General features: G+C 41.9%; 1 protein-coding gene across 3 annotated transcripts in view; it reads right to left on the minus strand.

Annotated features, from left to right (window-relative positions):
- Positions 1-19,768, minus strand: part of GLRA2 (glycine receptor alpha 2) — a 200,944-nt gene that overhangs the window by 133,720 nt on the left and 47,456 nt on the right. For all 3 annotated transcript variants that reach the window (XM_084844159.1, XM_084844158.1, XM_084844157.1), the window contains exon 4: positions 9,902-10,125. In XM_084844159.1, the coding sequence (XP_084700285.1) occupies positions 9,902-10,125 (224 nt within the window). The remainder of the gene's footprint in view (positions 1-9,901; positions 10,126-19,768) is intronic.

Consider the following 19,768-nt stretch of genomic DNA (forward strand, 5'->3'; position numbering starts at 1 on the left):
GCGCATGCGCACACACACACACACACACATATGCTATAGCATTTAAAATCAAAGCCATAGCTGCACCCTTCAAGCCAAATATAGGCAACCACTGCTTTGCAATGAACAGGGTTGGCCCTACCATGAGGCAGAGTGAGGCAGTTTCTATGCAGCAGCACTGGCAACCCCCTGGCCATTCCTCTGAGCCAGCCCTGCCATTCTCCTCTGTTGGATGACAGAGATGTATGTGCCATGGACCCTGTCCTGCACCCTCTAAACTATCCTGCTGCCCTCGAGTGCAGTGGAGCACACACTGTCCCATCCATCACCAGTGCTGAAGCAAAATTCAACTGCCGGTCCAATTTGCTTCTGTAGGTGGCATTAGGGAGGGGTGCCCTCTTTTCCTTTGCCTCAGGTAGCAAATGACTTTTCCAGCCCTGGCAAAGAATAATATTTTTTTCATAGCAGCGCAGTGGGAGATGTAGATCCTATAAATAACTGGGAAATTCAGTTATAAATGTGAGAATTCAACACAATGCTTTCCTTTTATCAAGGCCTTCCACGAAACTATTGACAAAATGCACGCTCTCTCTCTCTGAGTGTGTGTGTGTGTGTGTGTGTGTGTGTGTTCAACTGTGCAGCCTGAGAATAATGCAAATTGGCACATTTTGGCTTAGCCCTACCTTTAACTGATAAACTTGACAATACCTGAACCCTGTTATTGTGCTACATTAGTCTTTTTTCCCTGTAGGGCAGGGGTGTTGAACTTTAGGCTCATGGGCCAAATCTGACCCATCGGGGAGCTAAATCTCATCCTCCAGGCTTCCACAGAAGGCCATGCCCCTTTCCCCTTCCTTTGGTCCCACCCCCTTTCCTCCAGCTGCTGATCATTTGGTGGTTTCCTGGCTTTTGCACAGTTTTTTCCCCATTCTAAACAGTTGAAATCTTCCAAGTGCAGGGTAGAACAATATTATTACTGCCCCCCCCCCCAACAAATTGTTTCTGTTTGTTTAGACTAATGGCACTCATTTACAAATCAGACTCATGGGAACATCTGTTTTTTTACACTCCACTGCTATAGTAGTGTTGTACAGCCAAAAGGGATGCTTTGCATAGTTCATGGATCACCATAAGTCACTACCAGTTCATGCCAGATGTAGCCACTGCCTGATAGACTCTTATATACTCAGATGTGCACCTTGGGCCATATCCTGTAAGCATTCTCAAAAATCCCATTAGCACTGATTTCCATAAGAACCTGTCTGCCAATTTTTTAAAATCTTTCCAGCCAAGAATAGTGCTCTCCACATACAAAATTATATGCAGGTTCTCCCAACATTTCTCCCATTTTAAATTAAATGTGGCATGCTCATTTTTGATAGACGAAATGATGCCACAGAACTAGGATAGATTTAAAGCAGAGGCATTTTGAGTTTAGAAGGGAAGCTGTTCCTTTCATGATCGTTAAATGATTTCCAGTGCTTTACAGCAGCCTTCTTTAACCGGACTCCCTCCAGATGTGCTGACTTCAATTCCCATCATCCCCAGCCAATGTCGCCAATGAATGGCACCAGATTTGAGAAAGCAGCTTTACAGCATGAGGTGTGATCTAAAGTGTTATGAGCAAACTTCTGCTCATATGAAGGCACACTTAACAAAGTGAAAAATATAGTTCTGTGATGCATAGAGCATTCCTGGACTCCCCGTTCATGAAGACAAACCTAGCAAAGTTACAGGATCCATGTATGACTCAGTTATCTTTGGGTGATTCTTAGAGAAAATATCTTATCCCCACCAAATGGCACCTGTGTCCTTTTCCATTTTATTATAAAGGTTGTTGATCAAACTAGCAGTCAAGGCTGGCAGAGTGAGGTGGTTGCCGTTAGGCAGAGTGAGGTGGTTGCTTCAGTTGGCAGATGCTGGGAGATGGTAGCAAGATGTTGGAGGAGAGAGCTGAGTGCCACAGGGCCTGCCTTCCACTCCCTAAGCTAGCCTGATGCCTGCCTCTGTGTGCAGTGGAGGACCTTGTCCCATCACCAGTATTGAAATAAGATTCAACTGCCAGTCCAGTAGTTGATGTTTATGGGAAGGGGGCACCATCTTGTTCTTTGCCTCAGGCTGAAAAATGAGTTGAGCCAGCCCTGCTAGTGGCTTAAACCCACAGAGCTTGTCCAGCTACACCAGTCAAACTGAAAACACCCTTTGTGCAGTAGAGCTACACTGCACAATCACACTGCTAATGTCATGGCCAAGAGGACAACTTGTGATTCTTACACCAGACTGTTTTGCCAAGTGCTGGGAATCTTAATGCCAGATTCTTTAGCCATTGCCTCAGCAGAGCCATCCCTAGGATCAGGCCACAAGGGGAATGTTTGCACATGCATACTCTCATTCACCCCTTGATGACTGCAGGATCAAGTGATAACTGAACTGTTCAGGCAGTCAGGCATTTATGTATTTAATAGTTTATATACCACTTAATAGAGGAATTTACCAAGATGGTGTACAATAAAAGATACAATAAAAAACAATAAAGGATTTAAAAAAAAAAAATCAGTTCAGCATATACACAGCTAATGGAGTAACTATCAGTATACTTGATTGACAAAAATGATGGTGGAATGGAAAAGCCTGGGTGAAAATAAACATTTTTAGCATGAATCTAAAACTCAGAATTGTTGGCACATGCCTCAATTGCAGGGGGAGCATATTCCAGAGGGCAGGGGCCATGGCATGAATTGCAGAGCCACCATAAGGGCCTCCACTAGGGATGTACGGATTGTCTAAAATCTGTTCCGTCCACGTTTTGTGGATTGTCAGGTGCCTTTTGTTCCATTGTCCACTCATCAACTGAACTGGATTTTTCTTTTGTCTCTGAATTTTGCACATGCAAAAATGTGCAAATCCCCCCAAAATGTGCATTTTCACACTTTAGCTTATGGGGGAAATGCACATTTTTGGCCATTTTTATATTTTGCATATTTTTCTACAACAAAACTTGTGCAAAATTTGGGAAAGTTAGAAAACGGTCCACAAGTCCACAGAATCCACCCAACAGGGGAAAGGCCGGTCTGCAGCAGAATCTGTGGGTCAGGTTCATGAAAATCCAGACTGATCTGGTTCCATTGCAGATTTCTCGGACATCCCTGGCCTCCACTAAATATGGAAGGGTGAATTAATCATTGTGAATGAGTCATTCTTTTTTATTTAAGAACGCATATCCCACTTTTCTTTATAAAAATAAATCTAAAGTGGCTTACAACGTAACCATTCAGACATGATAGAGGTGTACAAATTATGCATGGTGTGCAGAAGGTGGGCAGGGAGACATTTTTCTCCCTCCCTCATAATACTAGAACCTGGGATCATCCCATGATGCTGATTAGTGGGAGATTCAGGACAGATAGAAGGAAGTGCTTCTTTGCACAGTGCATGGTTAAACTATGGAATTCACTACCATAAGACATAGTGATGGCCACCAACTCGGATGGCTTTAAAGGGGGATTAGACAAATTCATGGAGGATAAGGCTATCAGTGGCTACTAGTCCTGATAGCTCCAGTACCAGAGGCTGTATGCCTATGTACACCAGTTGCTGGAGAACATGGGCAGAAGGGTGCTGTTGAGCTCATGCCCTGCTTGTGGGTTCCTGGTTGACAACTCATTGGCCACTGTGTGAACAGAATGTTGGACTAGATAAATCCAGCATGGCTCTTCTTATGTTCTTATATTAAAGCCCATCAAATTTAGAGCCATTATGACAATACAACATGAAAAATAGCCATTTGAGATTTAATATGAAACTTTTATTTCACATCACCTCACTTTGAAAGCAATGCATTATGATGGTGTTGGTTCACACATTCAGCTGCCAGTTGTTCACATGTGGATTTATATCACTTGCTCCCTCACTTGATTGCTATATACTCCGAGCAGATTCACACATGCATGTCTATCATATGAAGGCTGGAGCAATGGGTGGCGACCTGCATGTATGAATCACAGATATGACACCACAGACAGAACTTTCATATCAGAACACAGGCACAGACACACAGATGCACACAGCTTTTCAGCAGAGTCAGCTATAAAGCAGTGCAGTGTAGAAAAATCATGTGATGGCCATGTGTTTGTGAACCCAGCCTTGATGACCGGCAGCTGAATGTGTAAACTGCCTCCAGTGAAAAGCATCGTGTCTGAGAGTTGGTGAAAGTTTTATCTACGCTGTTTGATCTGTGATGGCCCAATCACACATGCAAATCATCACTTGATGTTGCAGTCATCAAGAGATAAACAAGCATGTGTGACTCAGCCCCAAGTATACAGTAATCTAGTGAACGGAAAGGAAGCAATGCACATGCATGTGCGAACACTTCTGATGATATCTAGCAAAAATGCTTTAACACTGTTGAGGCATTCTCCATCAATTAGCATTTTCTATATTTTCTTATTTTTTGAGACTGCTTTCATTATTCTGGGAGGCTGTTTCAAGCCTCAGTGGAAAGCTTTACATTTTTAAAAAGTCATTCCAAAGAACAAGGCATTTCATACAATTTTGCCTGAGGATAATTGAATCATTTTTCTTGTGCTGGACTTTAAAAAAAAAGGAGGAGAAAAGTTCCCCTGGGAAATCAAGATCTGTGTTCGGCTTCTAAAACAGAAGGCAACCTGTCAATGTCATCATCAGGACGTAGCTGATATCAGTGTATGATGGGAGGGAGAAATTCCTGCAAAATACTTGGCAGTTTGCAAAGCAAAGAATGACTTTTAGTCATGACAATGACCTCTGCCCTCTCACTTTGCTAATCTCTGCCATGATAAGGTAATGTTACTAGGGGAGTCAAAAAAAATCCTCTTAAATCCTAACATTAAATTACAGAATAACATTGGAGTCAACAAAGTGAAATGCACGCACGCACAAAAGAACAGATCCGCACACCGTAGTGCAGATTTGAGGAATATTCTCTGGAGTTCTGAACACTGCATGTCTCGTAGGCATCAAAGCTTAAACGCAAAGGGCCAAAAACACTGTGTGCTGACAAAGACTTTCCTAGGCAAACCCACTAGCATGATGAAAAAGAACTGTGCATGAGCCATCATTTCAATGGGACTTATGGGGGGGGGGCAGTCCTGGTGGACTGTGCCCATTGTAACAATCTCAGTTTGTACTAAGTAAAGACTAGGACTGTGAATAAGAACGTAAGCAGAGCCCTGCTGAATCAACCCAAACGTCCATCTAGTCCAGTTCCTCCAACCTGGTGCCTTCCAGATGTTTTGGATTCCAACTCCCATCAGCCCCAGCCAGCATGGCAAATGGTCAGGATTGCTGCAAGTTGTACTCTAACACATCTGGAGAGAAACTGGTTGAGGAAGGCTACCTTATTCTATCATCTGTTTAGTTTTAAGTTGTTGGATTAGGTCAGGTTATATACTGTTTTACACAAAGTTGTATTTTAGTATGTATTTACTTATTGACACTATCATCATTTGTAATTCCTCCTATTATGTTTTATGAATTGTTATATTTATTTCTGTTCATTTGATATGTTGTGAATTACTTTGGGCAAAATCTTTTGGGAAAGTGGCTTACAAATTAATAGAGGATGATGAAATAATAATGAATTTGTCTGATGCCCTTTTCAGTTAAAAACAAACAGAAAGCCACAGATACTACCAACAATTTACTGACTAAATACATGCACATTGTCATGTAATTCTGTGACATTTGGGGGGTCAAAAAAGAAGGTGTAAAAAAGCTTCCATCCCAAACTCTGTAATAAGAACATAAGAAGAGCCATGCTGGATCAGGCCAAGGGTCCATCTAGTCCAGCATTCTGTTCACATAGCAGCCAATCAGCTGTCGACCAGGAACACACAAGCAGGGCATGACCACAACAGCACCCTCCCACCCATGTGAGAAAAATGTCTCCCTGTCCACATTCTTCACACCATTCATAATTTTGTAGACCTATCGTGTCTCCCTTTACCCTCCTTTTTCCAAGCTAAACAATCCCAGTTGTCGTAACCTTCTCTGGGAGATGCTCCACCCCTTGATCAATTTAGTTGCCCTTTTCTGCACTTTTTCCACCTCTTCAATATCCTTTTTAGGTGTGATGACGAGAACTGTACACAATAGTTCAAGTGTGGTCACACCATAGAATTGTATAAGGACAGTATGATAATGGCAGTATTATTCTCAGTTCCTTTTCTAATTATGCCTAACATGGAGTTTGCCTTTTTTTTTCCTTTTTCTTTTTATAGTGGCTGCACATTGGGCTGACATTTTCATTCAGCTGTCCACCACAACCCCAAGATCTCTTTCTTGATCAGTCACCGCTAGCTCAGATCCCATCAGGTTATACTTGAAGTTGGGATTTTTTGCCCCAATGTGCATCACTTCACACTTCCTTACACTGAACTGCATTTGCCATTTGGATGCCCATTCTTCCAGTTTGGAGAGATTCTTTTGGAGGTCTTCACAATTCCTTTTTGTTTTAACCACCCTAAATAAGTTGGTGCCATCGGCAAACTTGGCCCCCTCCCTGCTCATCCCTAATTCCAGATCATTATTATCATAATAAACAGAGGAAACTTGTAGTCAGTCAAAATGGTCTTCCCTATTCCAAAAAAAGAGTGCCTTTTTTAGAATGCTTAGAGTGAAGCCAAAGGTTAATTATCCATTGCAAGAAGAAGTATTTTATTTTGCCTGCCTTGAATCTACTGCCAATCAATGTCAAGTCTCTCTCTCTCTGTGTGTGTATGTATCAATAGAGTGTGTGCATGAGAGAGAGCAGAAGTGACCCCATCCATTTTGGCCTGTGGCTCCTGCTTCTGGGGTGCCATTGTGGCCCTCAGGACAAAAAAAGAAAAAGAAAAAAGAATTCCCAGCCACTCTATATAGCATGATAGCTACTTTTTTTCACCAGGACACTCCTGGGAATAATATAATTTTCTAAAGTTGCAAGCGCCTGGGGGGGCGGGCAGAGAGGGAAAGAGAAACAGAAGAGGAGGAGGAGGAGGAAGGGGCTCTGAGGTAGACAACGTGGCATTTTTCCCTGCTACATGTAGCATCCCAGGACAGTTTTATATCCACAGACAAGAAGGTTTTAGGTCAACATTAGAAGAAGTGGGGCAGGATTCCATTTCACTCCAAGCCCTGGATTGAGTTGAATAGCTCTTAAAATACACATCTGATGTCCATTAGGTGCCACTGCTCATCCTTCGTGCTGATTATCCATGAAAGAAGCATTGATGCTCAATAGAACACAACTGGGAGGTGATACGCTTTTGATTCAACACAAAAATATGATTTATGCTTACTCCGTTTCAGATTAACTTTCATTCAAGCTTCTGAATTTTACAAATCTGATATGACAGCCTGAAATGGTACTTTTGCAGCATGGACAAATGTCAGGAAAATTACCCATCTGTGGTCCAAATAGCATTCAGCTGCACTGTTGCCTCCAAAAGGTATGTCTGATGTCACTCAAGCAAACAGAAGCATTCTGTTTTTCTTGGGATTAAACAGGTGATAACAGTGCTTGTTAGGTAATAGATCATTCATTGTGTTCAGTGGCATTCTGATCATTTAGGTTTCCTCTTTCTATACTCTTATTTCTCTTGTGCTGTTGAGGTGTGCCAGTGAAACAACATAACGCCCAGTAAATATGATTGTTGCTGCATTGCTTTGCCCATTCAGAAAGTATGCCTAGCAGTATGATTCTTATATTTACGTTTATTGTAAAAATAATTGCTAATTAAGTCAGATGGCAAATAATGTAATAAAATCTCACGATTCCAAATCTAAAAACATTATATAGAAAGAAGGCCCAACAATATTAGTGAAGGCAACTTATGTTTTTAAAACCCATACACAGGAATAACTGTGACTAATAACTTACATTGTGTTCATACAGCCTGACCCTGTGCATGCTTGCTTGGATATAAGTGATACTGAGTTCAATGGAATTTACTTAAAGATAAGCAGTACAGGATTTACTGAATTTATATACCGCCTAATTGGCAAATGCGCTCCGGGTGGCTTACAATAATAATAAAAAAGCAACAATAAAATAACAACTCAAACAATCAATACAATAGTGAAAATATAAGCATAATAAAATATTAAAACATTAAAGATGTTAAAAATGCAGTGCAATCCTATACATGTCCTATAATGCCAATCCAGTAAAGCCCCATTGAACTCAATGGGTCTTTACAACCAGGTAAATGGGTATAGGATTGCAGACCTAATGTGCTAGCAGGGAGGGCCTTACTGTTAGGCAGAGTGAGGCGACTGCCTTGGGCAACTGATTCTGGGTGTCATGAAAGTTAAGAGCAGCATTGTTCTTAATTGTTGTATTTTTACTCCCAGGGAGAGAGAGTTGCTAGTGGGATTTTCTTCCTTGGGTGCAAAATCACTTGATCACCCTTAGTTTCTATGACCCATTGTGGGGCGCCATTTGCTCCTCTGCTTCTGGCAACAAAACATCTTAGGCAGGCCCTAAGCAAGCAGTGACAAACAAGGAGAAAAGAAAATGGAGAAATCCCAGGTGCCTGTAGAAAAAAGTTTATGATGGTTCTTTTGTGTTGGCCTGACGTGTTTCGGAAATATTGATTTCCTTCCTCGGGGGCTTATCTTGTAGTATACTGTAGTCAATATACAAAGACAGACAAACCTCATCCATTCAATACAAACAGATGAGGTTTGTCTGTCTTAGTATATTGACTACAAGATAAGCCCCCAAAGAAGGAAATCAATATTTCCGAAATGCGTCGGGCCAGCACAAAAGAACCATCATAAACGTTTTTTCTACACGCACCTGGGATTTCTCAATTTTCTTTTCTCCTTGTTTTTTTCCTCAACATGTGTCTCCCTTCCTGTTTTTATCCTAAGCAAGCAGTACCATCTTATGTGTATTTGCTCAGGAACAGTTCTCAAATTACAGGGGAGGAGGAACAATGGAAAAGGCACCTCATGCATTGTTTTTGTTGATGATGGAAGGGAAGACACATGCCTGGTCAGTGGCCACTGCCCAGACAGGGCAGTTGAAAGCCCTCAAATCCACATTGCACCTAAGAAGAATTTGGTGCCATCTCAGACAATAGCTGCTAACGGTTCACTAAACAATTAAGCAGCTAGAAAGGACAAAAAATAGAGCTAACCATAGCAAGTAAGGGAGGCATTTAGAAATGATGATTAATTTTCTCTATTAACAGTAAGTGGACTTTCCATCTTCAAGGCTCGTTGGAAATATTAAGCTATTAATAACCCAATGAAGCATGCTAAGTAGCATATGAAATGGATGCTGCTACAATCATGTATACATCTGCTGCTGCCATGCTATTTTAAGGCTCTTTATCATTCTGATTCTCTCCATGTGTCCTGCTTAATCAGATCTCCTCAAAGTGTGCTTGTGATAGCATATACTAACTACCAGAACCACCCCAGTGCAGAACACATAAATAACTAGGTTGCACAAGCAGGAAAATTTTCACAGAGTAGATCTATCTAGGTGCTTCTGAGTTACTACTTTTGTGTGTGTGTGTGCATGTGCTTTTATTAAAAGAGTGGTTCCAATTGGTATTGATGGGAATTACTGTTGCATCAGTATGGGGTTTCTGGAATCTTTTCTGTTTTCATCAAGATGACTTGGTTCGGTTGTACTACTTGATTTTCTAATTTGAGAAGAGAACAAGTTCGGCAAGGTGAAGCAGAGAGATCTCTACACTCCCCCCTGCTATGTTTAAGCCTCATTTAAGTACACAAGAGAAATGACAAAAATAGAATATGTAAGCTATGTTCTATTATCTAAAAGACATTTTTTAAAAAAATCAAGCATATGCCTAACACACACACACACACACACACACACACACACAGAGGGACAGAGAGAGAGAGAGAGAGAGAGAGAGAGGTTTACCTGATACTATATAACACTTTCCCATTTTTGGAAATCCTCAGAAGCTTGTTGTCTGTGGTGACATCATGGAAATTTGCTCCCTTCTCATTGGCAAAGAATAAATCAGGTTTCCATATAGAGTCCAACATAGATGGATCCAAATCCAAGGAGTCATCGGGGTATTCACTGTAGGCGAGACGGGAGTCGTTCCACTGTTGCCTCAAAAAAATGTTCACTCTGTAGTCCTACAGAAATGTCAGGCACACAGGTTATTACATCTCTTGCCCACATTAGATGTCATGGTGCTTTCAGACTATGACATTCATATCTATGATACAATTAGTGGATGGAACATTATGTTTAGCTTTGACCATGGACAATATGGGGCTAATTCAGTTATTTTTTTTCTGAGGTAGTAAGTCCTGGCATGGAGATTTTACCTCAATTTCCTCTGGAGAGCCATTTGTCCTGAAACAGCTGTCATGTTTGTGTGTGTATTTGTGTGTTTAATGGAGGTGGGGGATGGAATGAAAACTGTTGTATTAATTATTTGTAATTTTTATTTATTAATGTATGAGTCACCTTTTAGCCCAAATAAGGGCCCCAGGTGACATGCAGTTAAAAACTGTATCAATTTCATGTCAAAACAAAGACTAGTTGTGCCTGCAGCATAGATCAAATGGGGAAGAGTGGAGGAAGGACAAGAACTAGCACAAAACTGCATTTAAAACAGGCTGTTACCATCATATGAAGGAATCTTTCTTGGTCCCTCCTTGCCTGGTGGGTTGGTAGACTCACCCTCCAACCACCACTTTTGGAGCCGGGAATAGGCCAGCAACCTCTCCCGACATGTTGTCTACTAGAGCTGTGCACCGCTTTGGCCAGAAGCCTGAGCTCTGAGTCAAAGTCGGGCACTTAAGGCCACTTTGGGCCACCTCCAAAGTGAAGCAGAGGGGGCACGAAGTGGCCCAAAGTGAAGCAGGTCACTCCAAAGCACTTCGGTGCACTTCGGAGCAATCTGGAAGCCCAGCCGCCACGCTGCCACCACTGCCGCCACCCAGCTCCCTGCTCCGTACTGGGTCCTCTGAATGTGCACCGGCAGTCATCTTGTTGTTCTGGAGGGGGTGGGGCAGAGCCATACAGGGAGTCCCCATTTTAAAAATGGCCCCACCCCTCCAGAACAAGAAGACAGCTGCCAGCATATGCCCAGAGGCCCTAGTACCTGGCAGCATCAACAGTGGTTCCTCCAGCGTCAGCCCTCCCAGCAATGCCAGCAGTGGGTCTCCTGGCAGTGGCAGCAGCAGTGGCGGTGGCAGCAGCTCCCCTGGCAGCACTGGTAGTGGCAGTTCCGCCGGCAGTGGCTCCCCTGGTGGCACCTCCCATGGAACAAGAGCCTAGGTACGGAGCTGGGGGCTGGGCAGGGTATTGGTGGGGCTGAAGCAGGATTCGGGCCTACAGCACCATGACACTCAGAGGAAATTACACTTCCCAGGCTCCATCATCTCCAGACATGTTAGGTGGGAGTCATGCCCATATGTGCCGTGATGACCATAGACCAAGTTTCCAAAAAGTGACTTCAGGTGCCCCCAAGGACTAGAGCATGCCCAGTGTAATTTTTGACTTTCCCCCTTTGAACGGAAGACCCCCATGCCATATCACGAGCTGCATAGGAAAGAGGTTTGCTTGCCATGTGGCATGAGAGGCTGCTGTTCAACAAATACAAGGGCCAGCCTTCCTTAGGAACATGGAACTAGATGTGTCATTCTTTAGGTTCAAGCCAAAGTTGAAGTGTTGTTGCTGTTTCTTCATGCGGTTTCAGTTACATCCCCAAAGGCTTCTCTGATGAAACTGAGGTAGTCAAGTCCATGGAATAATCACCAGAATTGGCTCTTCCTTTCAGAACAACACAGCACCAAGAGGCAAGAGCTACAGTTTCCAAATCAAAATGATAGGCTCATTTTATATTTAGTGCAACCACAACATTAACCATTATAGAGATCTAAATTTTGACCAGAAGCATTACTGTTCTAGCTAACTTCTCTCGTTTAGTGTACTAAGCTTCATTTGCCTAAAACTGTACAGCTGTGGTAGCCATACCTAGTTTTTGCTCATCTGGCACAGCCCAATTGATTCCTTGGTTTGTAATATCGCTTTTTCAGTGACAAGAAAGAATTTCCTTCTTGATGGCAGTTCATCTATTCTGCTTATATTATATATATATTACTATGGGGGCCACTGATTCCTTAAACTTCTATTGGGCTAGGTTCCCTTGCATTATGGCTTGCCTTCTAGAGTGTAAGTTGGGTCACTGGAACCTTCCCACAGAGGTGAAAGACAAATTGCAGCTTTCCCCAGCTCCAATTCATACAAAGAAGTTTAGAAAGCATTTTATTGGCCAGTACTCTCATATTATACGTTATAGAGCAGTGTGTGTGCGTGTGTGTGTGTGTGTGTGCGCTTGCGTGTGCTGGGAAATTAGTAGTGCCGTGCTGAAATAGGGAATCTCATTTCATGAACATCCCCTGCCCCCTCCCTCTCCAGAATGTTCCTCTCCTTTTCGGCAAAAAGCTTTGGAAATGTTCATAAGGGTAGGGGATGTCAGGGGAGCAAGTCCATATTACCAAGGCAACAAGGCCAGCTTTCCCTCATCCTGATCCAGTCACAAAAAGCAGACTCATTGGCAAGAACATGGATTTAGGAGAGTATGGATTGTATAAAATCTGCTCCATCTGTGTTTCATGGATTGCCAGGTGCCTTTTGTTCTGTGGTCTATTCACAGACAGATTTGAATTTTTTCCCCAGTAATGCGGAAAAATACGCAAATAATTCCGTAAGAGGGTTTGCAACAATTTACATAATTTAGCTTATTACATAAAATTTAGTGTATTGTCCCCCATTCCATCCAGCTTTTCCTCAGCAGAAACTTGCATATTTTCCTATGAATAAATATGCATACATTTCAGGAAAATTAAAAAAAATATCCGAAAGTCCACGGGCTCTGCGCAGCCTGAGGAGGTCAGTCCACAGCAGATTTTGCAGGTTGGATTCCTAGAAATAATGAGCTCATTTTAGTCCATCTCAAATTTCTCCAGCATCCCTACCTGGATGGGAATGCACAATTAAAGGCACATTCTATTGAATGTAATGCCATATATGGATAGGGGATACCCACATACTTTCAGTGGATGCACATCCTCATCTACTAGTCATCGTCCCATCCAGATATCTGCAATTATGTGTGACTGGAGATGGGTTGAGAAAAGAATATTGCAGTGCAACACTGATGGGCAATGAAGCCATATAAATGATATAATAAGATAGGGACAAGCAGCAGTTGCCTGGGCAATAAGGACACATTACCTCCCCCCCCCCCACACGCCCAATTCAGAAAGAGGGCAATGAGAGGGATTTGTTTGTCCTCAGTGAAGGTGTCATGTAGCCAAAGCTATTTGTCTACATGTCATCTTAACATTTTGATGTTCACTGTTTTGGCCTACAACTCCCATCAGCCCTAGCCATCATAGCCAGTAATGAGGGATGATCACACACATTTTCCACACTTGTCACAAAGGTGGTAATATTAATAATATAAATTTGACTGTTGTTACATTCGGTGGAATTCCAGATAAGATAGCTCCCTATCTGAGGAAAAGAGGGGCAAATAGTTAATACCCAAAAACTGAATATGCATTTGAGGTTGTAATCCTATACACTTACCTGGGAGGAAGTCTCTTCCTCAGTGGGACTTACTTCTGAGTAGACATGTATATAATTCTACTATTAATTTATGAGACTGTACAGACATACAAACTATAACCTAATTTGCACTGAGGTAAATAAGGCCTAAAAACTTGGCCAGTTAGCCAAACCCTACCAAACAACAAAATAAACACACACCCCTTCCTCAATTTTACATTGTAGTCATCTCAGCATATGAGTAGTGGAAGGAAGAAATTTGTTAATGAACAAAATTATTGCTCCTGCTTTAAACTAGCCTACATTTCTGAAAAATTTTGCTCATAGTGGGTAGAATGTAAATACAAATGGCAGCAATAGGCCTTTGATCTGAAAAATGTACAAGTGGCATTTGTTAGAGCTGGTTGGCGGGGACAATTTACCAATGTTAAATGTAAGTTAAAATCCTCATCCAACAACCCTAAAAATATTCACAAATGTGTTTTGGGGTCATTTTATTACCGCAAGCCATTTTCCATTGTATTCTGGGGTGGTAAAATGCCCCACAACCAAAAATGTCTCGGTAGTGTCATAAGAAGTGTGTTTTAAATTCAAAATATTAGAAATATTAGAAAAGTGTTATAAACTATCAAAGTAAAACTTTAGGCAAAAACTTAATTAGTATCAAATACTAACTTTTTTTGGTCATTGGGGTGTTTTTATAACCCCATAAGAAATCGGTCTCTGGTGAGGTAAATGTTCCCATGGCTTGTGCCACTCAGACTGCCACTCAGATTGCTTCTGCCTGCTTGCCTAGGCCAGTTTCCTTTGGGAAAGGCCTGGGAACCTTTTTACACCCCAGTATGTTGCTTGTGCTCAGGGCATAAAAACACCTCAATGTCTTCAATATATTCTTGGTATATTTAATGCCCCAGGTGTGTTTTTGTTTCCAGAAATAAAACAGTAAACAGTATGAGCCTGCAATTTGGGGACACTGTGCAGGTGCCAGCACCCAACAATGTCATGGGAGGACTATACTGCAAGTCTACTTGTGTGTAAACTCTGCAATGTAGAGTTTGTCACCCCACCTGATTGGAGGAGGGTATTCTATGTTGCAATGAACAGTGAGCTGGTTGCTAAATATGCAGACGCTGCTCAATAAACCAGTCCAAGCTTATGAGTTGCGCAGACTCCACTGGCTTGGTTCAGAAATAAGGAGATGAACAGACTGAATGTTTCAAACAGCTCAATGACAGGGACTGAGAGCTGCTTGATGATCTCAGGAAGCAGTATTTAAAAAGGTCCCTGACTGAGAACTTGGAGAGCTGCGCCTGGTCAGATGGGCCAATACTGAGCAGTGGAGGGTGGTGGCTCCAATTTGGTGGGGCTGCGAATCCATTCTGAGTTTCAACCAGAACCAGCCAGAACTCTAAAGAAGCTATCCAGGGTGCTGAACTTTCAGCCTGAATGGGTTAAGCACCTGGGATAGCTCCTTTAGAGTTCTGGCTGGTTCCCCCTGAAACCCAGAATGGATGCACAGCCCCACCGAAATTGGACCAGCAGCCTCCACTGGTACTGGGCTCAATGGAGCAGTGACATGACTCAACACCAGGCAGCCTCCTTTGTTCACGTTCAAGGCGGGGCAGTGCATTTGCTCGGAGTCAAATTTGCTTTGAAGGTTAACTGAAGTAACAATGAAGAGCAAAGCAAAATGTGCATTCTCTGAGGTGTGGACGTTCTTAAAGGTAGCGCAATTTTTTTAAAAAAAAACAGACAATGTTGTTATTACTCATGATTAGGTCATGAGTAATAACTTTAATTCTTTAATAACTTTAATTCTTTTTTAAATTTGAAAGCACATCTAAAACAGAATATCGTACATACAAGGACCCAGAGAATGTTAAGTACTTGTTAGCCCTTTTGCAACTGGTGAAACTTTTGGTCATGGCATAGTGCTTCAGGGGCAAGCTACATATTACACTCAAATGCATGTCCTGAACTCCTGACCATTTTTTTTTAAAAATGAAAACCATCTCAGAGAAACAAAAACAAAAACTATTCATTTTTTCCCCTGTTTCTGCTACCCAATAGCCAAAGCTCTCTGGGTGGTCCATTGGGAGCGCCATCAAATACGTTTGTATGTAACATGTAGCTTGTCCCCAAGGTTATTGATTTCGATAGAACTTCCCCAGCCCAGTCAACTGTGTGGATTATGCTCTGGATTTCTCATTTTTTGTTGTCTGACATTTATATTTGGCAGTTGGCATGGCAACAGTTCTCAAACAGCCTGACTAGATGCACTCTTGAGTTCTTAATTGTTTATATCTGTTTTGTCTTCCCAGCCAAAACATGGCTCCTGAAGTCCAATAATAAACACACAATCATAAAAGCCCCCAACTAAAATAACAATCAGTTGAAACCAGTGAAAAGCCATGGCATAAAAACTAATAGCACAACCCTATGCATGTCTCCTCAAAAGTAAGTCCCATTGATTTCAATGGCACTTACACCCCACTGAAACTGGGTATAGGATTGCAACCTAAAACTCCATTTAAGGCCATTTAAAAGTATTTAAAAACAAAAGAAAACAATTGTGCAGTTTAGGAATGAAAAGCTGTCTTACAAAGGAAGCTCTTCACTCTTTTCCTAAATATATCGTGAAGGGATCTTGATGAATTATACTGAGTCACGCCATTGGTCCATCTAGCCCAGTATTGTCAATGCTGACTGGCAGCAGCTGTTCAAGGTTTCAGGCAGGATTCTTTCCTAGCCCTACCTGGAGAAGCCAGGGATTGAACCTGCAAACTGGAGCAGCTAGGGATTGAACTTGTGACCTCCTGCATGCAAAGCATGCTCTACCAGTGAGGCACGCCCCCTTGCTGAAAGGACAGAGCTAATGGAACATGCTGCAGATGACTGGAAGAGGGATTTTCTGCAGTGTCACAGTGCTATGTTATAGTGCTGCAGGGAGAGGGGAACCTACACCAGGCAGGAGTCCCCCTTCCAGGTACAAGGGCATTGACCTACATAGCACCTCATTGCCCTATTCTCTAAGACCCTATTTTGGAATAAGCACCATTCAGGCATTCCCCATCACATGAAAGGAGAGACTGAGGATGAGCTCACTGCCCCCACCCCCTACATCACATTCCTGGTGGCCTGGCCCAGCCACTCCCCCTACATTGGAGCTGAACACCTTCAGCAGGGTGCCAGCTCTCCTCATACAGGTGCATCAGGTGATTTAGAACCCTGCATGATCAGAGCTCTAAAACATGCTTGGAGCCTCCGTGGATCTGGCTGCCCGCTGCAGACGTCCAACCCCAATGCGTGGGAGACAGGAATGTAACAGAGGGGGCAGGATGGCAAGTGTGTCCCCATCCTCCCACTCACACTATGGGCAACATGTGAAGGGCAACATCTGAACAAGACTATAATCCTCCTGAAATCAAAGGGACCACCTGTCATAAATGGCTTGAGGATAGCGGCTTACTGTTATATTATGGGGTAGTTTCAGTTTTAAAACTGGTCGAAGTATCCTGCCATAGTTAGTATGTGATGGAAGACTTAGCTTCCAAGGGTGCTTAGACAACACTCTTGTTGTTAGTATATGCCAGTATATTCGGCTGTAAGCAAACCACTTAATTTATCTATAATAGTATACTTATGCAGCATTAACCATGTTGCAAGGACATTTTATGGGGGCATTGCCAAAATAGTTAAATGGCAGAATTGCTTAATTCTCCTGGAATACCTGCTGCCTGACAACAGGTATTGTTGTCACACCTGCTAAAGAATGAGTTTAATTTAAAGAAGATAAACTAAACTCCCTAACAGCAGGAAAACATACACATATGTAATGATATATATTACGATCAGATTGGATGTAAACACAAGCTTTTTCAATAAGTATAAAGTACATATTAATCATTTTGATGCCTTTGGAAATGCTCTCTCTTGGCACTGTGTTAGGATGCCATTTTGTCATGTTATTTTAAGAGCTGTTGATCTAATTTGTTTTGGCTTCTTGCCTTGGAAAAGAAGTCCTTAAAAATAGCAACACAAATTTTTGAAAACACTTTGGCCTCGTGCCTTGCTATTGGAGTGGATGGAAACAAGGCAAGGATGCAAATGTAACTAGGCAAACATTTTTTAAAATAATTACATTTATGGAAAATGTGATAAAGTGTTCATCAAGCCCAAATTTCTGAAACTTCATTGCAGGGGATGTCACGACAGGGAGATTTTTGGTTAAAAAATCCACACTGTATGCTTACTTACAAAGCCCATTTCAAATAAAAATGACAGCAGAAAAGGGAAATTCTAGAAAGAACATTTTCCTTGCCAGAAACAGAATGTCATATTAAGAGGTTGGGATTTATACATCTAAAACACCGAAATAAAATCAACACACATTGAGCAACCTTTAGTTTTCCACACATTTCAGTACATCCAGGTTGTCACAAACACTGAAAATGATTACAAAACATTGATGTGAACTCACAGCCTCTTCCTATAACACTCAGAACTGTTAGTATCAGATTCTTATCTGAGACTTTTTGTCTATCAAGAGGCCCTCAGCCTTTTGCAGCCAACCATTCTAAGGTGGCTGAAGAACTACTGTACTCCTCAGAAGAAGAATGATGCACAGAGTACACCTCCTGTAGGTTTGTCTGTCTCCTTTCTTTGTCTATTAGATCCAGCACCACAGGCTGGATTCACAGTCCTATCTTTAGGTGGACTTGAAGCTCATGAAACAATCGCTGAGTCAAAGTTCATTCTGAGATATCTGAGGATACCTCTTCCTGCTAATATTCAGAAAATGGCTGAGTTTATTTTAAAATATTAGCCATTTTGGTCCTCTGAGCCATGGGCATTTTTCTACAGACTTGCAATCGTGTGTGTGTGTGTGTGTGTGTGTGTGTGTGTGTATTATCTCCAGACCACTGCAAAACCGAATCTTCACATTTTATGTCCAACTTGACTGCAGCATTTTGTGAGGACACATAACTTCTGGAAGCCCCATGAAATTCATGATTTTATATTGCCACAAGAATACAATACTGTTCATCACATCATTAACGTTTACTTTATAAAGCAAAAGCAGGTGAGTGGTACTTGATGTCTGCCCTCAGAAGCATTTTATAAACACGTTTAAAAGCTACTCATTAAAGAGGTGGCAGCGTTAAGGAAGTCGATATTAGACATCTGAATAGCACTGAACCAAACACTACTCCTTTGATGCTGTCTGCAGGTATTACAATTAAAGCAAACCACGAAGACAGCAGTCTTTGCTTGAATCTACTTCAATACTTAGCCTTTTTTTGTTTTAAGCAGAAATGTGGTAATGAACACTGAAAAGATGCACATTAACATATCTTATAGACAGTAAAATGCAATGAGGGGATTTAATCAAAGCAATGGATTAATGCAATCAGCATCAGGTCGTGCAAATATCGTCATTGAATGCCATCTTGTAAAGTCAGTGACATGCAGGATTTTCACTACTTTATATCATGTCATTCTCTCTTTGCAGTGAGATCATCAGAAGGTTTTAGGATAAAGCTACCAAAAACAACAACCCCAATACACCCTATGGCTATGTTCACACAGCCTTCTTCACAGAGTCTTACCACTCTTAGAGGGGTATGTGACAAAAGCTTTATGGGCGCCAACATAATTGGAATTATGTATAGTTCTGAATAAATATGAATTTCATCATGGTTTCATAGGAGGAGGAAAGGTGGCCATGTCCTATTTTACACAAGTCAGTCCTCTACTTGAAAGACTGCCCAGTCCAAAGATAAAAGTTTAAAGCTAAAAAAACATCAGAAGGGAGAGCAGGACCTTGAAGCTGCCCATCAACAGCACCTGGACAGCAGACTGAGCAAGACACAGGTCACCTGGTCGGGTCGCAGTCGTCCACTCTATGATGAGACATACTGCATCTCTGTTTAAACTACACTAAATATGTCTAAATTTGCAGCTATACTTATAAATCACCATATGCACATTTTATGCAAATTGTGTGTGTGTTTCGTGATGCGTTTCCCCTGTTTTGGCAATGCACACGTGGCCATTCTAGGGGTGGGGCAAAGATTTCAACTTCTTGTCTCACAAGTGCTTTTAGCATGCTGCAAACATGTGCTATGACTGCAGCGTCTTATATATATTAAGGTGTCCATAAGTGACTGTCAGGTATCGTGGGTCTTGTTG

The sequence above is a fragment of the Heloderma suspectum genome, chromosome 3 (genome assembly GCF_057233095.1).
Source record: "Heloderma suspectum isolate Gila_16-S chromosome 3, 16-S_ref, whole genome shotgun sequence".
In the NCBI taxonomy this organism is placed as follows: Eukaryota; Metazoa; Chordata; class Lepidosauria; order Squamata; family Helodermatidae; genus Heloderma; species Heloderma suspectum.